This window comes from Heloderma suspectum, chromosome 2 (genome assembly GCF_057233095.1).
Source record: "Heloderma suspectum isolate Gila_16-S chromosome 2, 16-S_ref, whole genome shotgun sequence".
NCBI lineage: Eukaryota > Metazoa > Chordata > Lepidosauria > Squamata > Helodermatidae > Heloderma > Heloderma suspectum.
Window position 1 is genome coordinate 162,854,764 of NC_139459.1, and position 20,997 is coordinate 162,875,760.

The 20,997-nt window shown below is 43.1% G+C and overlaps 1 protein-coding gene across 9 annotated transcripts in view; it reads right to left on the bottom strand.

Moving 5' to 3' along the window:
- The window catches only part of SLC44A2 (solute carrier family 44 member 2 (CTL2 blood group)), a 79,203-nt gene that overhangs the window by 5,162 nt on the left and 53,044 nt on the right, over positions 1 to 20,997 (bottom strand). For 3 of the 9 annotated variants that reach the window (XM_084835580.1, XM_084835574.1, XM_084835582.1), the window contains 3 exons: positions 20,742 to 20,826; positions 18,288 to 18,389; positions 16,992 to 17,212 (listed from right to left, as the gene is read on the bottom strand). In XM_084835580.1, the coding sequence (XP_084691706.1) occupies positions 17,091 to 17,212; positions 18,288 to 18,389; positions 20,742 to 20,826 (309 nt within the window). In that variant the 3' untranslated portion in view covers positions 16,992 to 17,090. Of the gene's footprint in view, positions 1 to 10,746; positions 11,872 to 14,778; positions 17,213 to 18,287; positions 18,390 to 20,741; positions 20,827 to 20,997 lie in introns of those variants that run through there. The other 6 variants (XR_014787950.1, XM_084835577.1, XM_084835578.1 and 3 more) reach the window with 4 other exon arrangements.

A 20,997-nucleotide genomic window follows, 5' to 3' on the forward strand; every position in this document is an offset into this window, starting at 1 on the left:
AACTAGTACTTCCCGGGATTTGGAAGCTATGCTTCTATTAATGCAGCCCAAAATAGCATTTTCCTTGTTTGCAGCCACATCACATTGTTGGCTCATATTCAGCTTGTGATCGACAACAATTCCAAGATCCTTCTTGCTTGTTGTGTTGTTGAGCCACGTATCCCCCATCTTGTAACTGTGCATTTGGTTTCTTTTTCATAGGTGCAGAACTTGGCATTTCTCCTTATTCAATTTCATTCTGTTGTTTTCTGCCCAGCACTCCAGTCTATCCAGATCACTTTGCATTTTGTTTCTGTCTTCCAAAGTATTAGGTATCCTGCCCAATTTGGTGTCATCTGCAAATGTGATAAGCATTCCCTGCACCTCCTCCAAGTCATTCATAAAAATGTTGAAGAGCACTGGGCCCAGGACTGAGCCCTGCGGTACCCCACTCTTTACTTCTCCCCAGTTTGAGAAGGTCCCATTGATAAGCACTCTTTGAGTCCGATTCTGTAGCCAACTGTGGATCCACTGGATCGTTGTTTCATCTAGCCCACTTTGAGCTAGTTTGCTCATCAGGAGATCATGGGGCACTTTGTCGAAAGCTTTGCTGAAGTCCAGGTATATGATGTCTACAGCATTCCCACGGTCCACAAGGGAGCTTACTTGATCAAAAAATGAGATCAGATTCGTCTGGCAGGACTTGTTTTTGACAAAGCCATGTTGGCTTCGAGTAATCACTGCATTGTTTTCAAGGTGCTTCCAGATGGATTGCTTTATCATCTGCTCCAGAATTTTCCCAGGGATTGATGTCAGACTGACTGGTCTGTAGTTCCCAGGTTCCTCCTTTTTACCCTTTTTGAAGATAGGGACAACATTAGCCCTCCTCCAGTCATATGGCATTTCACCCGTCCTGCATGATTTCTCAAAGAGAATAGACAGCGGTTCTGAGAGCTCTTCTGCCAGTTCCTTTATTACTCTAGGATTCAGTTTCATCTGGCCCAGGAGATTTGAACTCATTCAAAGTAATTAGGTGTTCCTTGACCATATGCCTATCGATCTCAAGCTGCAATCCTGCCCCTTCAGTCTGTACTTCGCCTCTGCCAGCGGGGTCATAGACCCTCTTTTGGGAGAAGACTGAGCCAAAGTAGGAATTGAGCACCTCTGCCTTTTCTTTGTCATCTGTTATCATTTTGCCATCCTTATTTAATAGCTGAACCACCATTTCTTTCCTCTGCCTTTTACTATGCACGTAGCTGAAGAAAGCCTTTTTGTTGTTTTTGGCATCCCTCGCTAACTTCAGCTCGTTCTCAGCTTTAGCCTTCCTGACACCATCCCTGCAATTCTGTGCTACGTGCCTGTACTCTTCCTTTGTTACTTGGCCTTCTTTCCACTTCCTATATGTGTCCTTTTTTGTTTTCAGGTCATCCCTAAGCTTTTTGTGAAGCCACATTGGCTTCTTCTGTTGTCTTCCACCTTTTCTTCTTGTTGGAATTGTTTGTAATTGTGCCGTGATAATTTCCTTTTTTAAAAGCTCCCACCCATCTTGGACTCCTTTTCTCGTTAGCGTCGCTTGCCATGGGACCTTACTGCTCATTGTTCTGAGTTTATTAAAATCAGCTTTCCTAAAATCCAGGGTACGCGTTTGACTACACTTGGCTTTTGCTTCCCTTAGAACCAAGAGCTCAAGTACAACATGGTTGCTTTCCCCCAGAGTTCCTGTAACTGCTGCTTTATCCACTAAGCCATCTCTGTTGGTTAGGATCAAGTCAAGGATAGCCGATCCTCTAGTTCCTTCCTCTGCTTTCTGTAGGAGGAAGTTATCCACCACACAAGTTAGGAATTTCCTGGAGGGGCCATGTTTTGCAGAATTTGTCTCCCAATAAATATCGGGGAAATTGAAGTCCCCCATTACTACTACATCATGCTTCCTTAAAACATTGGCTATTTGCTTTTCAAAAGTTTCATCCTCGTCTTCTCCTTGATTGGGTGGCTGGTAGTAGACTCCAACCACCAGGTTCCTTTTATTCTTTGCGCCATTTATTTTGATCCAGACGCTCTCAATGGGGCTACCAAGCTCATCCTCCTGTATTTCTGTGCAGAGATACGTATTTTTCCCATACAGTGCAACCCCACCTCCCTTTCTGTTCCTCCTGTTCGTTTTGAACAAGTTATATCCTTCAATTGCTGTATTCCAGTCATGAGAGTCATCCCACCAAGTCTCAGTTATACCTATCAGGTCATAATTTCCCTCTTGTATTAAGAGTTCAAGTTCATTCTGTTTGTTTCCCATACTCTGGGCATTAGTATATAGACATCGAAGACCATGTATCTGAAGACTATTATTGGGCGCTATCAGAGCTGTTCTCTCCATTGCAGTGCATGCGCCTATGTCCATTGTGACCCCCAACATTACATCTCCCTTCCCCGTAGGATTCAGTTTAAAGCCCTCCTGATGAAGTTCTTCATGCTGTGGCCAAACACATTCTTCCCATCCTTTGTGAGGTGCAACCCGTCCCTTGCCAACAGCCCATCTTCCAGGTAGTATAGGCCGTGGTCCCAGAATCCAAATCTCTCTCGTCAGCACCACCTTCGTAGCCAGTCATTCACCCGGAGTATTTTTCATTCCCTTTCTATCCCTCTTCTAACTACTGGAAGGATGGATGAGAAAACTATCTGGGCCCCAAAGTTCTTGAGTTTCCTTCCCAAAGCTTCAAAGTCTGACGTGATTTCTTCGTAGCTCCGCTTGGCTCGATCATTTGTTCCCACATGGATGAGAAGAAAGGGATACCTGTCAGTGGGCTTTATGAGTGCAGGCAACCTTTCAGTCACGTCTCTAATCCGTCCTCCCGGGAGACAACATAGCTGGCGAGTCCACGGGTCTTCGCGACATACTTGGGTCTCAATCCCACGCGTCTCCCACTACTACCACTCTTCTTGTTGTAGGCCTGGGTTTCATCGCCTCTGTTTGACTGACCTTCAGCCTCGTGCTCACTCATGCAGGTTCCCCTGTGATTCTTCCTCTGCAGGCTGTCCTCCAGTCTCATCCGCAAGTACCTGGAATCGGTTCCACAGCTCCACTGCTTCCACTGGTGCAGAGTGGCGTCTACGTCTCCTGTCACCCTTTTCCAAGGAGTATCCTCTACTCCATTTTTCTTCACCTCAGCATTTCCCACTGCCTCATCTTGCTGTTGCTCTTTAAGCTTCTGGTCTGCCCTTTGCTGCTGTAGTTCCCCCATTCTGTCCAAGAACTCTTCGTGTTCTCTTATTCCCCGGAGGGTCGACAGTCGCCGCTCCAGTCCACTTACTTTTTCTTCCAGCAGTGTGATCAACTTGCACTTGTTGCAGGTGTAGGCCATGTTGTTCTCAGGCAAGAAAACAAACATTGCACACACCTTGCAGGTCACCACCACTGGAGTTTTGTCCTTCCATAGCCTCTTTTCCCTTTTTGTGTCTAGCTTTGTGATTGTTCTAGACTAGCCTGTGCCTGCTCCTCTACTCAGTAGAGGTTAAAAGCAGAGTCCCAATGGTGTGGAAGTGTGTGTTACAAGACAAATAAATGAAAATAAAAGTTAGTTAAAAAATAAAATGAAAAAAAAATTAAAAATGTTAGGGGCCTCCCCCTTGACCTCCCCTGCCAAACTCCCCTGGCCAACTCCCGTTTGCTCCCTCTGGTCGCTTGCTCTCTGGTCGCTTGCTTGCTTCTGTAGTCCCTGGACCAGCTGGAGCAGCTTGCTCTGCTCTGCTCAGCTGGGAGGCGGGAAACAGACTGAAGCTTCCTGCCCACTCCGCTGCTGGGAGTACTCAGGCCACACACCCCCAATTCAGTTGGAGCTCTCAGAAGCACCTGGTGAGCTCACAGACACTCAGGAAGATAAAGGGCAGCCCCCTGGGCTTCCTGCAGCCCACTTACCTCTTAGCCTCTATCTCCTTTGTCTCCTTTGTCTCTTCAACCACTGCAACGTCCCTGGCCAACTCCTGTTTGCTCCCCCTGATCGCTCGCTCTCTGGGAGCTTGCTTGCTTCTGTAGTCCCTGGAGCAGCTTGCTCTGCTCTGCTCTGCTCAGCTGGGAGGCGGGAAACAGACTGAATATCTAATTGAACCAAGGTTTTCTTTTATGTACATAAATATGCATGCTGACTGTCCTGTATTTGATTGATTCTGAGGAAAGATGTATCAGCTGACTGAATAAACTGACTCTCAAACTTAGATTAAAACTGCCCTCAGTAAATGGTGAAGACACAACAGGAAAAGGATGCAGAGGGAAGAAGATTTCTTGAGGCTCACGTTTCAAATATTTAAGAAGCAATGTAGTAAAAAAAAATTAAACAGTAAAGCCTTCTATTTTCAGATTTGTTCTGGTTTCATAAACCTTTGTTGAAGAAAGTACAGGCACTGCAAAACAAGTGCTCCCCTTCCATTCACTGAGCCAAAGGTTCATTTGCAATGTGCAGAGGACAGAATCACAACTTTTATTTTGCTCACGTTACCTGTGGTTGGGGCACACTAACTGCTGTGGTCTCGATTCCTCTCCAACCAGTGTTCCATCTCACAGTTGTGTAGTGTTTAGCGGTTATGCTTTTGTAACCAGATTTTTGCTCATAACAGATCAAGAAAGGAACTTGAAAGAAATCTCAAGATTGGGGGCAGGGGTGGGGAGAGATGGGAAAGGCAGCCTGTACAGATATCTTCCACTTTATTAGATCTTTTGCTTTTGTTCCTCCCAAGATGCAGGATGACAGACACTAACTTTGCATAACAAAATAAACAACTGTTTATTTTATGGTTATTGTAATCCCAAACGGTGAATACCACAGACAACTATGGAATTAAATGTTTGAATTAGATATTAAAATATATATTCCATCTTTTTTATTATAGGATACTCTAGATGGGATTGTTGAGAATTATCACAGTACAGTCACAAAATGTTTATGTGAAAAACATGGTTAAATTGATATGATAACAGATATGAAAGTCCATGGAATTCACTGAAGACCAAACTGAATGATGGCTTACAGATAGCTGGTTATTGAACCCATTTCCACAACAGCTTCATATGAAGCCAACTTCAGTAAATCTGCATAACAATCGCAATAACAATCCTGCAGTATCTCAGTGCTGGCAGTGGTATCAAGCTCTTCAAGTAGCCAGTATCCAAAAACTATCATATGTTCAAAATAGTGTAATGCTAATCCTAAAATTAAACTTAATTCAAAGTTCAAAACAGTAATTGTAAAAATAACATATAGCTTTAAGTACTCTTACAAACAAGCCAAATGATAAGGTTTCTGCAAGAAGCAACCTTCAGAGGAACCCACAGTCTACAATATAAAAACAAATCTAAACTGAAGTGATTACTAAACTTCCCATTTTATTTGCATCGTCGATTCTTTATCTCACAAAATTCCACCCCAATCCCAGTTTATGCTTTTGTAATGATGACCCCACTTCAAAAACTACAGGGACCAAGTGGTTGCTTAACAATATATCTGAACTGGCCATGATTCAATGAGTGGCAGAGATAGGTTGAATTACAGCAGCCTTTCCCAAGCTGGTTTTGGACTACAAGTCCAATTATCACTGGCTGGGGCTGATGGGAGTTGTAGCCCAAAACATCTGCAAGGCACCCAGTTTTGGGGGCTGAACTAAAGGGCTAATTAAAAATTATACGCATATTACAACTCTACCAGGGCAACTGGGAGCAGAGAAGCAACAGGCACTGAACCCTTTCTCCTTCCATTTACCCATTTGAAATTCCTCTTTGTATGATTTCATTGCCCACAAAAATATGTATTTGGAAGCCTGCTGGGAGGAGGGAATATAAAATGCTCCGGAGGAAAACAATACACATATACACATCTTTTGTGCTCAGAATGCCATCTCTTGAAACTATTACACAGTGGGGGGTTTTAATGGCAAATGGAACTTTATTACTCATTTGTGGATAATGTGTAATTTGCCTTTTTTGTCAATGGCCATGTGGAATCAGAATAACTTATATAGGTCTAGTTTACATATGCAACCCAATGAGGCGGTAGAGTGCACTGTACTACTCCAGACTGCAGATGGGGTGACTTTATTTACACACACACACACTACTTCCCTGCAATCAAAAGCTAGCTCATCAGGGAGAAAGGTTCTATCTCAGCTCACTTGTTGCTGTGGTAATTTGCTACTTGCAAGGAGGATATTTTTACTACCCTGGGGAACATTCAAACATGTTATCCCTCACCTGCAGATTAAAGTGGTACAATCCATTCTACCACCCTAGCAGTCTGTCACCCCATTCCCATCTTGTGCTGTAGCATGCATACATGGGAGTGTCATTTCTCCCAGGTGTGCTCTGTTGTTGACCTGGTCTCCCTGAGTTGGATAAAGTAGAAATGGAGGCAATTCTGTGTGGTGCGCAATTCACGAATTAACCAGTTGCAGTATAGATTGGGTTTAAAGATGATATTGCCTGCAAGCATACCAAATTGTCCAGCTAAGCCATTCCAGGCAGTAAATGACCTGGTGAATTCAGGTTATCATCATCAAGAGACCGAGGCATTTAATGCCTCCTGTGATGAATTTGTATCCCACATTTCAAGTAGTTGCATTTGGTTTTATTTGCGGGCTGCCATTCCAGATACAGACTCAGAATTTGAGGTATGTCAGATGCTGCCTTGCCCTGGATTTTTTGGATTGGTTTCAGTCCAAATTAGAGTGTGTGCTCAGAAGCTTGATGGTTAAACTCAATTAATATACATACTTGCTAGTGAAAGTCGTTTGGGAAGGGCTAGTACAGACCTACGTTGGCTGAGATTAGTAGTGCCTCTTTCAGGGAGTGAAGAGTGCCAGGTAACCTTCAATATGCTTTTGTCTGGCTTTATTTAAAATGCCTGTTCTAGACATCCCATCCATTGACCTATTTCCCAGAAGGAAGATTATTCAGCAAGCAGTTCTCTCCAGCTCCAGGTTCACCTGTGCCTGCCCTTCCTGGGAATCTTCTTGTAATTCATATGGGCAATTGCCCACTGTTGATCCCATGATATCTTTCTGTGACATTTGATACCATTTATGCAAAGTGTTAGCGATTCAACAGCAGCACCAGGTGGGAATTCATGGTTTTTGGTTCTACTTGTTTCTGGCATGAAGGTTACAGAGGGTGGTGATGGGTGACTTCTCTCTCCCAAGTTTCACAGTGTTACATCTTATGCCCATCCTTTTCAGGAAGGTCTCCCGATTCTCAAGAAAGGCTTTTCAGAGGGATGGGGGAATCACCCAAAACTGGGTGCAGGAAACATGGGTGATTCCCATCTCAACCCCTTGTTCCATCTATCCCATTCAGGAGTCCTCTGACCTTCAGAGAGAGGCTTTCCAAGGGGTGCAGTGGGTCAGAAAGGTCCACCACCTTTTCCACCTACCCCATTATGTAAGTACTCCTTAGGATCCAAGGCACTGTCTGGGCACTGTACAGTTCACAGAAAGGTCACAAGGTTAATTGAGCACACCTTGCGTGTATTACATTCAATCAGGCATGCAGTTGTGTTCTTGGTGCCTGCCCCTCAATTATGGAATTCCTTTCCATTACAGGTCCATCAAAGTCCATTTCTCTCATGTTTCCCAAACCAACTATAGATCTGTGCTGTTGGCTGTGGCTTGAATTAAACTTGATACAACACCTGTGTGTGCTGAATGGAACAGGGAACTGGGGAATCAATTCCTCCCAACCCTCTTCAATCAAAACCTCAGCTCTGGATCTGAGACTACACCTCATCCACCAGAAATTGTTGTATAGAACCTAATGGTTCCCTCTGATTATGTAAGAAAAATATGCTACCCTCCTGATGAAGTATTTTCTTGCATCTGTAGTTCCAGTGAATTTGGGGTCCTGGGGAGAAAATTACTACAATTTGTTCTAAATACACCTGCATATAAGAGCTGAGGTTTTCCCCAGTATAGAGCCAGAATATCTTAGGATCACTGCCAGGCCTAAAGTGCCCTTTGGAAACTGCGCGAGAGGGGAAAGAGACTGTGGTGGTACCTTCCTTTTCTAAAGGAGCCTCAACACTAGAAAAATTCAGTTTCCTCCCACTTATCAAGGGAATGGAAAAGGCTTTCCATGTTGGAACCACAATTTGGCAGCCTATGGAGGAGATGCTAAATCATATATGTGCTGCAGCCTATTCTGGCATGACTCAGGTTTTCCCTGCCTTTTGCCTTCATGGTCTACAAATCTCAGCACAAGTCAATATTTTGTTTGTGATGCTGCCTAGTGCAGAAGGCTGTCAGATTTCCAGATCTCATGGGACTGTGGGAACAGGGGATAAGTTGCTATGTAATATTTCTTTATTGGTATAGAAGGGCAAGGCCAACTCAACCCCCTCTCCATATTTCGCTGAAGATGGGAGAAACATACCTGAAAGGGGGGTGGGGAGATTGAGGATTTCACCTCATAGGCCTGAATGACCTGGAAATACCAGTCTAAATAAGACACACTATGTTTCCTGATTGGAATGCTGATAAAGTTATTCTACAATATATAGGGAGACTGATGTATCAAAAAGGGGATAGACAAGAATGACCATTTAAAAAATACCAGTGCCTGCTCAGGTGATGGACTGAGGACCTCTTATATGATCACTGTTAACTCCTTCCAAAGAGAGAAAGGTAGAATAATCAGGCAACAATATCGAGCCACGGGTGGTCATATAGGGACAGTAGTGCCTCAGGTGGAAATGAATTGGCCTAGCTTTTCCACTGACATACTAGCTACATGCCAAGAATGCTGCAGAAACCCAGCAGCTTCTACCATTTATCTGCAGCAGCAACTCTTGCCTTTCTATGGGAACACTTAACGTTTTACTATTTTCACTGTTTTTGTTTTAAATTGTTGTGCACCACCTTAATGGCTTTTTAGCAAAGGCAATATATAAATGTATAATAGTAATAATTTCACTGTTATGGTCATCTTTCAAAGGAATGAATGCAGACCTTGATCAGGGCACATAAGTTCTGGCTGTTTTCCAGCTATCCACCTAGCTTCATTTTTAGGCTGTGTGTGCGCATTGGGGGAAGACTCTGTTCCTTTGTGAATCCAAACCCAACAGTCTATACTTTGCATTTCTGGCCCCAGCAGCAGCAGCTGCTGGTACTGCCTCTCTCATTGCTATTATGCCTGAAAATGTCTATTTTTCAGCGAGGTGACCAATAGCTGGCAGTACACCAGGTTCCCAGGAGAGGTAGCTGTCCAATGGGTAGCAACCCTGGCCCCTTCCTAATCAACACCCTGAAATTCATTCTGGAGGATACCTATTATTCATGGTCTGAATTTCTGTCAACCAACAGTCCAAAGCAGCCATTTAAGTGCATTGGAAGGAAGCTGTGTGTCTTGCCAGAGCTTTCGTTGTAGTTTTTGCTGCTGCTGCTGCTTCCACAGCCAACAGTGCAAAGGTACTAGGAAATTTTTCTTATTTCTTGAAGTACTTCTTGGGAGGGTCATATTCCTGTAGGGTTAAATAAGGGATCGATGGTAGATTAGCATTAGCTTGCAATAGTGATCCTGGTAGTTTGAAGCCAGTGTTCCCAAAGAAATTGCTTCAGTTCTCCAGGCAGCCTATCAGTATATATTTGCATTAATGGAATTTGTGTAAATTGGAGCTGCAACATAGCTGCCAGGAAAAAATACCAGAAGTAATTATTTCATGTGGAAGTTCAAAGGCTCTGGCAGAGCAAGGATGTTTCCACAGATAGTTATCAGCTCATGTAGTAAGACTAAGGGAAACTGTTTTGCACTATGTATACCCAGCAAGTGTTCAGTTACAAGAATGCATTATCCATTCAGTATGTATTTGCATTAATGGGATTTGTGTAAACTGGAGCTGCTAATACACTTTGCATCCTTAGATCAGGGGTAAGCAACCTGGTGCCGTCCAGATGTCTTGGACTAACACTCCCATCAGTCCCAACCAGCATGGCTAGTGATAAGGGAGTATGGGACTCGTGGCCCAAAACATCTCAAGGGCACTAGGTTGCCTACCCCCACCTTAGTTTCTACCAGTTACCTGGCTGAAAACCTGCCTATGACCCCCAGTCTCAACCACTGCCTGATATATGAGAAGGAGGCCCAGCAAATATAAATACCATCTCAATAGAACAATTCAGTTTCTGAATATCCATGTGCAAGTATAGTGTAGCTTTAATAAATCCCCTTGCTGTCTCTAATATTCCTAAAGCTCTATGAAAGGAAACTAGTCAATGAAATGTTTTGGTATAATATGTCGTCATCATGATCAACAATATTAACATTCAATACAAATAGAATTGTGAAGTGTGGCAACTTCTCTGTTTGCATAAAGGTCACAGGGGGAGTGTAATAATCACTGCATCTGGGATCATCTCTAGCTAAAGAGAGGGAAACCAGCCATTTATTTAGTTGGAGATAACCCCAGATGTAAAGTGTCCATTTCCAACCAGAGATTATGGAAACTGCATATTCTGAAAGAATGGCTATGCCATGCGACGGATCTTCCCTGTCTGCTAATCTGTTTGTCAGGTATGCAGACTAGATTTTAGTTAAGACAAATAATTTATTTTAAAATAAAACCTATTATATTTGAAGTCCCCCACCTGGAGTTTAAAGCTAGAACATCTTCCATGCAGTGGATTACTGGGGAGGGTCAAGAAGTGGATAAAGACAGACATTTCTAAACACAGATTGCACTAGGCTTCATCAGTTACACTGAAGTCGGTAGACGGAGTTAAAAAAAATTGTAACAGATATACAAAACAAAATGTTTAATATTTCAGTTATAAAATATTTTCAAAGATACAGGGTTGTATAGGAAAGTAAAGAATATACAAAATCAAAAATAAAGTTGAAACTAGCTGGGTAGATTTAAAAATAAATTGATGGCATTATCATTTTATTTGTGGAAAGTTACCAGTACGTCATTGATGTGTAGTCACATGATATGGAACTTTGAAACTAATCCTGCTACTTTCTTCCTTATTGTTTATTAATATGTCCTGTATATATTTAGGTTCTGCTTCATATTTAGTGATTTCATATCTGATGCTTATTTTATTGTTTAAATGTTTTTCCTAAGCACATTGTTCTCTAGTAAACAGCGATCTTTTACAAAATTTTCTTCCCTTGTAAGCCAAAGCTGCTGCAACAATTTTGGCCCATTGTCATTCAAGAAAGAAACCTATTACCAAGCTTTCCTTCAACAGCAGCCCCAACAATGTTGATCTAAAACAAGCCTTTCTTGCCAGGATTTTAATAATGCAGCCGGGTACATTTCCAAAACTGACCTGGGAATGCCAATTGAAACTGAAGCGCAGGCTGTACATTTTAGAAAATAAATATAATGCCTTGGGCAGCTTGCACCTTTAAAGCGTCCATCTGAAGTGACCAAGAATATAGAATGATGTACATACTGCTACAAGAAGAACAGATCTTTTGGGACATATAGTTAATAACTAATCAGCTCAACTGCTTATGGCCTCAGTGGATTGCTTGTAACTGGCACTGCCTATACAAACTGTTTTGTCAGTATTAATAAGCAAAAAGCCCCTTCACACACCTATTGGAGTACAAACCTGGTCATTTCTCACTGCAAAAGGGGGGGGGGAGCCCAACAGAGTTGCCAAATCTGCGCAACCTACTGTTGTTTGGCACAGCAATTGGAAACAGGACCTCTTAACTCTACAGATGCTGCACTCCAAAGAAAGGCTTGACAAAACTAAGGCCAGTTTATTTCAGTCTGTCTGCTGCTTGCTACCCATGGGAGCACAGTTATGCATCTGTTTGCTGTTTGTTAGTCTTCTTCAATAGCTTTTTCAGATTAGATGACATGAAGTAAGGCTTTTCAGTAGAGCCATCATTACGTTCCAGGTCTTCCACTGCAAAGAGACACAAATCCCCCCAGCAAAGGGGCGTGAAAAGTCTGCCTTACAACTAACAGGTGGCAGATATCTGAAACAGAAGCTAAGGGAAGCCTTGACCATTGACTACAGTGGAGACCAAGTTTCACCCCAAGCAAGCAAGTACATCCCACTTACAGGTACATGCATCAGAATGAGGACAATACAGAATTGACAGCTCACCGTTCCACTGTCCAACAAGAAAGATCGTACGATCCCTCACCATGAAAGAGTCGGTTAGGGAGGGTTCCCTTAAGCCTATCTCAGTCTGAGGAGATATATCATGTCATTCTTAAGGCCACAGCAGCGGCCTAATGATTCCACATGTGACTAGATGAAATATGGGTTCTGAGGGGAAATTAGTATTTTTTTAAAAGCCAAGAGGTGAGCTCACAATTTCCTTCTCCTCTTCCCTGCCTAAATTTAAAATTATCTTGATGCAACTTGCACGTTGCATTCGGAACAAAACAGACAGTTGACCTTCTAAATGCATGATAAACAGATCTCTATAAAAAGGAGTGCACAACCTGAGATCGGGGGGCCAAATCCAGCCTCTTGGGTTCCCCAGATCATCAAACCCCTTTACCTTGACCCCACCCCTTTCCCCTTGATTGCCAAAAAGTGTAGCGGTTTCCCAGCTTTTGTGCAGTTTCTCCCCAATTCTAAAAGGCTGAAGTTCTTCTTCGAAGGTTCAGCTACAGGCAGTAAGAGCTTTCAGCTAAAATATGCTGGTATTTTAGCCCTGCCCATTTTGCCTTTGCCCCACCTTGCCCCCAAGAGCTTCTCTGAAATGGAATTTGTCCCTCAGGCTGAAAGGGGTTAAACATCCCTGGTGTAAACTCAACAGCACTGTTTCTTTTAAGGACAAAATTTAATAATTCAAAGAAATTTATCAAAACTCTAGGGAAGTAGCAGCACAGTAGAAGAGAAAGGATTCTACTTGCATTTTTAAAATGCAGATACATTTTTTTTCTGGGTCCTCTTTATTTTCACAGGGGTGGCAATGAAGAGGATCTTTTTCCCGTGATGGGGAAGCAGAGAAGTCGCTAATTATGGTAGCTTATGCTCTCTTTGCAAGAACTGCCACTAAGAACATAAGAAGAGCCCTGCTGGATCCGACCAAAGGCCTATCTAGTCCAGCATTCTGTTTGCACAGTAGCACACCAACTGCCTGTGGAAAGCTCTCTTGTATGCAAGAGCGCCCCCTACACACACACACACACACTCACTTGTGTTTGTTTCTGGCATGCTGGCATACAGAGACATACTACCTCTGATACAGGAGGTAATATATAGCCATCAGGACTAGTAGCCTTATCCTCCCTGAATAAGGTGATGGCAGCAAGGTGGCAATGGTTGTTATACGATGTTTCGCTCCACTTGTCCTTTACTTTGGAAATAATACTTTTTATCTTTTTATTTATACTAGCCAGTGTGGTATAGTGGCAAGAGTGTTGGACTAGGAGCTGGGAGATCTGGGCTCTAGTCCCCACTCGGCCATGGAAGCTCACTGGGTGACTTTGGGCCAGTCACACACTCTCAGCCCAACCCACCTCACAGGGTTGTTGTTGTGAGGATAAAATGGAGAGGAGGGGGATAATGTAAGCCGCCTTGGGTTTCTTGCAAGAGGAAAAAAGGTGGGGTATAAATGCAATAAATAAATAAATAAATTTTCCTACTCATAAACACCATGCATCTTTTTGTGTAAGTCAGTGATATGTAAATGCCAGAGAAGATTCCCCACGCCCCTGGACACATCTCGGTCATCCCCCTTTATGAAGTTATGCCTGTGCAATCTTTTGCTGACCACTGTATATGTTTCCAAACTGAGAGTAGGGAAACAGGACAGTAGAAGGAGCCCTGGGGGTACAAGACCCTTTATAACAAGGAATAGGCATATTCCTGACATAGGATCTGATCGATCTGTTCAGGCACAACTCAGCTGCTCCAACAAAAGTCTAAAACCGATGTTACACAATGGGTTTCTGATCATACAATAGAAATTCACTTTCCCCTCCCTGCCATCCCCACTGTAGTCCTCTGTGTGCTCACCAAATCTCCCCAATGGCTGCTTTTTTGTGCTATTTTTCTTGGTAGAAAGACAGGGGACAAATCAAATAAATATATCTACTCCAAAGGGTTGGGGGACCTGGAGCAGATTTCGAGGATGTACAGGGAGCTGCAGAGGGAATTCTATTAGCCAGCAGTGTCTGTTTGGTGGTGGGAAGACACCATTGTATACAACCCAGAAGTCCTACCAGAATGAGCAAAGGGCTGGATGCACCCAATCTCGTCTGATATCGGAAGCTAAGCAGGGTCAGCCCTGGTTAGTGCTTGGATGGGAGACCGCCTAGGAATCAAGCTTCCTGCATTGAGCAGGGGGTTGGACTCAATGGTCTTGTAAGCCCCTTCCAATCCTATGATTCGATTCGATTCTATTCTAAACAGAGTGAAGACTTCAAATTCTTTGAAGGGCATACTGCCAGCTTTGGTCAACAACAGAGCACTTCGGCTGAAGCAAGATCATAGATTTTTTGAGAGATGAAGGCAGTCTGAAAGACGACAGAGTGCTCATGGTATGTACACTTATCCCACTTTTGCTTATAGTAAACAAAATTTGCAGGTTTTATATATTTTTTATATACATATATATATGTACGTGCACACACACATATATAGGTATATACGTATTTCAAAAACCTGTTGAAGAAGCAACAGTAGAACAAAAGAAATCTGTACACATCATGGGATGCAAAAGCTTTTGCCAAAGCTCTTTCAGCTCTCTTAAAAACATGTCTGTCCCAAGCCTCAGACACTGCTAGGCAGGGCCACTGGTCTCATGAAATGCTGCACACAGAGAATTACAGGGAGGCATTTGGAATTCTTAACAGTCTCCCAACTTCATTTTGAAAAAGTAAGTTTCCAGCTCTCATGGTTTTGGTTTTGATGCATTTTCCAGCTCACATGTTCAGCACCAGTGCCTCTCTGTCAATATCGGTTTAGTTTCATTCTGAACCGTTCCTATGTTGCTCTTTGCACATTTGCATGATATCTGTGCCAAAAGCAACCATCAGGGATAACAGAGACAGCAAGGGAGAAATACACACATGTTATGAGAGGATGTAACAATTTCTGATTTTAAGCAACAAACTGGTGCATATTCCCACAAGAAATGTACTCAAGCTTGCAACTGGCTTACATATTCGTATATAATTGTACCACCTTTCTGTTTCAGGTAATAAACTTGAAGTGGATAATGTTCTTCCTGATGCATAGAGAGCCACCATGAAGGACAGTGTATGAGAGTTACCATCTCTTTAATAAGGCACTGATTTTCCCAAGGCAAAACCTGGAATTTTGACACTACCCGGGGTATGATGCAGGGTGCATTAACCATTCTCAAGAAAACCAACTGATGCATTAAAATTCCCATTCCTTTTTGCCTGCTGGCCTGTTTTATGTTGCCCTGCCCCTACAACTCCTATTTCCCCCCACCTAACAACCCCTCCCCCTAAAGCAAACTCATCATCATTTCCCAGCCCCACTTCCTCCCCAACCCAGGGAAAACTTTAGTTTTGGAATAAGGCTGAAACATGTAGGTCCAACCTGAATAAATTATTACTAATCCACATACTGTATTTTTCAAAACGGATTGGTGTAAATTTGCATTTCTCTAGCATGGGGCATAACCGGTTCTAGATGATAGGTTAAGTTAATAGACATTTATAAAAGCAGGAGAGATGTAAACTCCAGCTTTATGTACTACTGAAAAACCAAGTATATATTTTTTTGTATTTTCAGAAATGAAATCTCCCAGCTTTAATCAGTTGTAAGAAGAAACCATCAGTCACAGATTTCCAGGATCCTTGCTAGCTCAATTAGGGACTTTTACGTGCAACAAGCACAACTTTGCAAAGATGCGTGTTGGGAATTTCAGAGATACATTTTGAGCACAATCCAACACAGAACTAGGTACACTGAAACCCAAGTATTTCAATAGGCTGAAGCACATCTAACACTATGTTGGATTTGTGCCATAACCTACAAGAGCCATTATGAAAAATTATAATTACTTTCCGCATCAAGACAAGCTTTATAGAAGTTACAAATAAGCAAATGTAGCTATTTCTGGATCAGATTACTCTGCAAGCAGCTATACTCTCAATGGCATGCTAGAACTTCAAAGCAGTTCACTAAAAGCGATCATCCATTAGGATAGCAGGCTTCCAAGTTGCACAGAATACTGCTTTACATTGAAATAACTCTGAAAAGCTCCTGGTTACTAGGTGAAATGGCCCTTGATTGAATAGATCTGTAAGTAGAAAGGGCCCCACAAATTTCCAGCTGGAACTTCAGGACGAACAACTCATGACTAACTGAAGTGCCATTGATTTCAATGTCTCCACATATAACTGTCTGGATCCAACCCACTGAGTGCATGAACTGCTGCTCACCTTCTCAAGCTAGAATAACTTCCCCCACCTCCACCTGTTTCTGTCTGTAGGAGAATAGTGTGCAACTTGAAGGTTCCCACTTGCTGAGATGGTTTTACTCACACAGCTAGCCTCACAGAATGACATGGCACCCCAACGATGTTGGATCTCCTGTTTCTTTGGAATCATAGAGCAACCAGTCTTAGAATTCACAAACAAACAAAAGAATGACTCATTCACACTTCTGCCTAATCAAAGAGGGGACAGGACCTAGAAAATATCTGAAATGTAACTATCTAGAGCACCCAGTTTGTACTGCATGTATGTATTCTGCATATATAACACTGTTTAAATAGCCAGCCTTGCTATAAATATGGCATCTTGAGGGCAGAAATCAACCACATGGTGCAATAGTGAAGAAGTGGGGCATTTTCCAACATTAAATACATTAAACCTTCAATTTCAGCTCCACTCCTTTGGTGCTGAAATAGTTGCTGGGTAAGAGGCAGGATATCTCTCTCTCTCTCACACACACACACACACACACACACACAATCCCATGCTTGCTAGGTGCAAACATCACAAGCATCATCCTCACAAGGTGCAAATATCATCCTAAACTTCCCAAAACATCAAAATTAGAAGGTTTGCACCGGAGCTCAGGACAGCCGTGATGGAACAGCACCTGCACACTGATCAGACAGGTGTACACAAGGCCTGCAGTGAGACAGCTGCATGTGCCTTTCCCACTTGGTACACTTGTCCCTATTCTTGGCTCTCAGCACTTTTGGAAGATTCTAGAGTTCCTTTCAGCAGGATTTCACTCAGTGCAGGGGACATGTAATAAGGTCGATCAGGAGATCCATCGTTCCTTTCCAGATCTTCACCTTTTGGAATCCCAAGACAGAGAAAGCAGCCACAAAAGAATGAACCAGAGAAGCAAAGCAAAGCAAAAATAAATATGACAAAGGTAAAGGGACAAAGCAAAAGGGGAGAGAAAAAAGGGGAAATTTGAAGTTAGTTGCAATTAGATTTCGCCACCAAGAAAAGAACAAGACAGCTTAGACAGTCACCTGCTTTTATGCTACATAGGACATTCTTGCTACTGCAGTAGAAGAAAAGGAATTACTAACTGAACTGATAGTGAAAACATGGAGAAGAATGAGAAATTAATGGTTACAAAATCACAAGAGGAATTAGCTGTCACTGTCATGCTACAACAGGGCTAAAACCTACATTGAAGTGGAGATGAGCCATTTTATAACTGAATGTCTATTCTAGCCAGTGGAGATGTATTCATTTAACACAGCCTTCTCCAATCTGGTGCCTTCCAGATGTTTTGGACGACAACTCTTATCATCCCTGATCTTGCTGGCTGGAGCTGATGGGAGGTGTATTCCAAATCTGGAGGGTACAAGGTTGGGGAAGTTGACTTAACATATATAGAAAATGCACCTTTTGTATCATGTTAAGAGTTGACACTACAAGGATAGCTGGACTACTGCCTTGGCTCATGAGAAGGCAGCTCTTCAAACCTAAACCATCCAGCAGCCTTGGCTCCCACAATCTTTCAAGACCTCACAAACCCACTTACACTTAGTGCGACAAGCAAACTGCAAGCCAGACTACAACTGCTCCTGTGTTTTCCAAGCAGTCTGCTCCATACAAATTCAACAGCTAAAACATATTTCTTATGTATTTAATCAATATATAAGCGACCCTTCAGTAACAGGTCTCCAAGCTGGCATACAATGTAAACAGACACAAAAAAATAATCAAAACAAAAGTCACAAGAGCCTTGCCCAAGTGCAAGTCCTGATGGGTCCTTTGATCATGCAACAAAACTACATAACGAGTTGCTCCTCTCACTGTTGCTGCTCTGCCTGCCATAATAAGAATAGCCTCACTGGATCTAACCAAGGCTCTGTACAATCCAGCATTCTATTTCCAACAATGACCCACCAGATGCTGCCAAGGAGCTCACAAGCTGGGTGTGAAAACAACAGCCTTGCGTGGTTTTTTTTTTCTTCCTCTCCAGCACCAGATACTCAAGAGATATCCAACCTGTGAACATGGAGGCTTCATGTAGCTGTATCATGGCTAATAGCTGATGGCAGACCTCCCCTTTTAAAGACATCCAAGTCGGTGGCCATCAACACATCTTATAGTAGCAAATTAATTCTGCACCATGTAAAAGAAGTCCTTCCTTTTGTTGATCCTGAATCGAGTTCTTGTCACAGCTGTCCAGCAACCTTATTCAAGTCTAGCCCACCCAGGTGAAAACCAATTTCCTGCCTATACTCTGGATGAAACTTTCTGCAACAACTGCTCCATGTTTTCAGTTTAGTTGGGGCTTTTGGCTTGGTCTTTCGCCCAAATTGCTATACTGCGCTGCTCCTCTTTATGTTTGCACCTGGCCCTAATCCTGCATATTCCCTGGCTTTGTACACTCATCTCACATTGATCGCTAATTCCTCTGAATGTTTGAGATATAAAAGTTCATGTATTCAGACAGCTCTTACAAAGGTCTGAAGTATATACTTTAAAAAGGCACAATCCCACCCACAACCCACTTTTAATTTTAAGTCATTTTTTATATTCTTTTAAAGTAGTACTATCCACTAAAATATTGCCAACAGAGAATGCAAAATTTGTAACAATTTGGACTCCTGCAGATAATCCATACTGGAATACTACAAGCATCTCTCTGGTACCAATGTACAACAGGTGGCTGCTCAGGAAGTGTAAATGAGCTCTAACAGGTTCTAACTAAGCAATTTCTCACTGTATCTTGTGCACGTCAAACCCTACCCTTGGAATTCTGCTTGGACTATCCTGCTTTTGGTCTGTTTATAGGGTCTTCTCCAGGTGAAAAAAAAGGGGAAGGAGGGCCGAGTCTTTCATGTTGTACAGTGTTGCTCAAAGATTTTGATCTCAGCTCCCCATTCTGAAACCCTGTGCTATTTCACAACAGTGGGACCCCAATATAGGGTAGGATTAAAAGAGATGCATGGAGATTGCCACATGTGCACCAAGGCTTCCAAGCATTTCCCATCCCTCAACAGCCCCTTGGCTCCTCCAGAAGCTGCTTTGGAAGGTTCCTGTCTCTAAACAAGTTTCTGCCACTGTTTGCTGTCTTGCACTGGAGCCTGGAGACAGAAGACAGCCACACAGCAGGGGAGACAGAAGGAAGCAAAGCCCTGGGACAGGCAGGGGCATCTCTCTCTCTCTCTCTCTCTCTCTCTCTCTCTCTCTCTCTCTGATGCTACCTGGGATGCCCCTGGCTAGCCTCTCAGCTACTCAGCCACTGATGGCCAAGCTGGCAATCCTTTCTCTCTCCACTGAAGATCTCTCCTCTAGCCTTCCCCAACCTGATGCCTTCCAGCGGTGTTAAGAATGCAACTCCCATTATCCCCAGCCATATACTTCATACTAGAACAGAGAGTAGCCTAAAAAATAGACACGTGTCCCTAATTCTCAGTTTCACTGGTTAAAATTTGCCCTCCCCAATTAATCAGTTTCAGCGGATGAGTCAAGAGATGAAAGATTGCAACCCTGTCAAATAGCAAGTGAGTGCTGGAGAGTGCAAAAGCAGCATAAGGGCAGAAGTGAAGAGGGGAAGGGTTGGGGGCTGATTTGTAGCCTGCTGTCTCCAACCTGCACCTGATGAAATTCCCTCTTTTGCACAAGTCTTCAAGGTGCAGGAGCCCTGTCCTCTTTTGCAACTGGCCACCTTAAAACTAGTATCCAATGGCCGGGGTATTGGAAGGAGTCCACCGCCACAGAAGTCAGTGATAAATAATAGCAAACAGGACGTGGACTCAATAAATCTGTTAGTTTTTAAGGTGCTCCAAGTACCAACAGGTATGTCTGTTGTTTGTGCTGCAACAGACTAACATGGCTACCCTTCTGGAATGGAATAACGCTAGAGCACAATACTTTGACAAAAGGAGGGCCAATCCAAGACCAACTTTTTCTGGTCTGCATCTTGCCTTCTGAAGCTTCTATTGCCCCTGCCTTTGAGAAGAAGATCAGGAGTTTGTGATCCTTTAATTACCACAGCTCTTTGCAGTGCATTCCCAGCAGCTGGTGGTTTAATTCCAGAGTAGCAGGAGAGCATTTCTTGCAGTTGCTAAGCAAATGGCTGATGGATAATACATGGTTGGATAAAACATGGTTTTAGGAGGGATGGCTGGCATCCTTTAGAGCAGTAGTGGGCAACTTGTGGCCCTCCAGATGTTTTGGCCTAGAACTTCCATCAGCCCTACTTAGCATAGCTAATGCTGAGGGATCATGGGAGTTGTAGGCCAAAACATCTGGAGGGCCACAAGTTGCCCTCCCCTGTAGTATGAACAGTCCAGTAGTATGAATAAATATGCTTGTTTCACAGGAGCGTCACCACAGCTGGGTACTTACAGAAGCAGAGGAATAGCGTGTCCACACACATGGCATATACACTGAAGAATCCATGTGCAATGAGATAGGAGCCCACAATCACAGTCTACAAGAAAGAGCAGACAGGCATTTCAGTGCTGCATTTCAACAGTGACCTGGGAATGGCAGTGAAGTTGCCTCCTCTCCAAGTAAATAGAGCTGAACACTCAATTCGTACAAGTCAGTGGCTGGCCTTGGGCCAGTCACACCCATTCTTTCTCTCTCCGCAACCAACCTC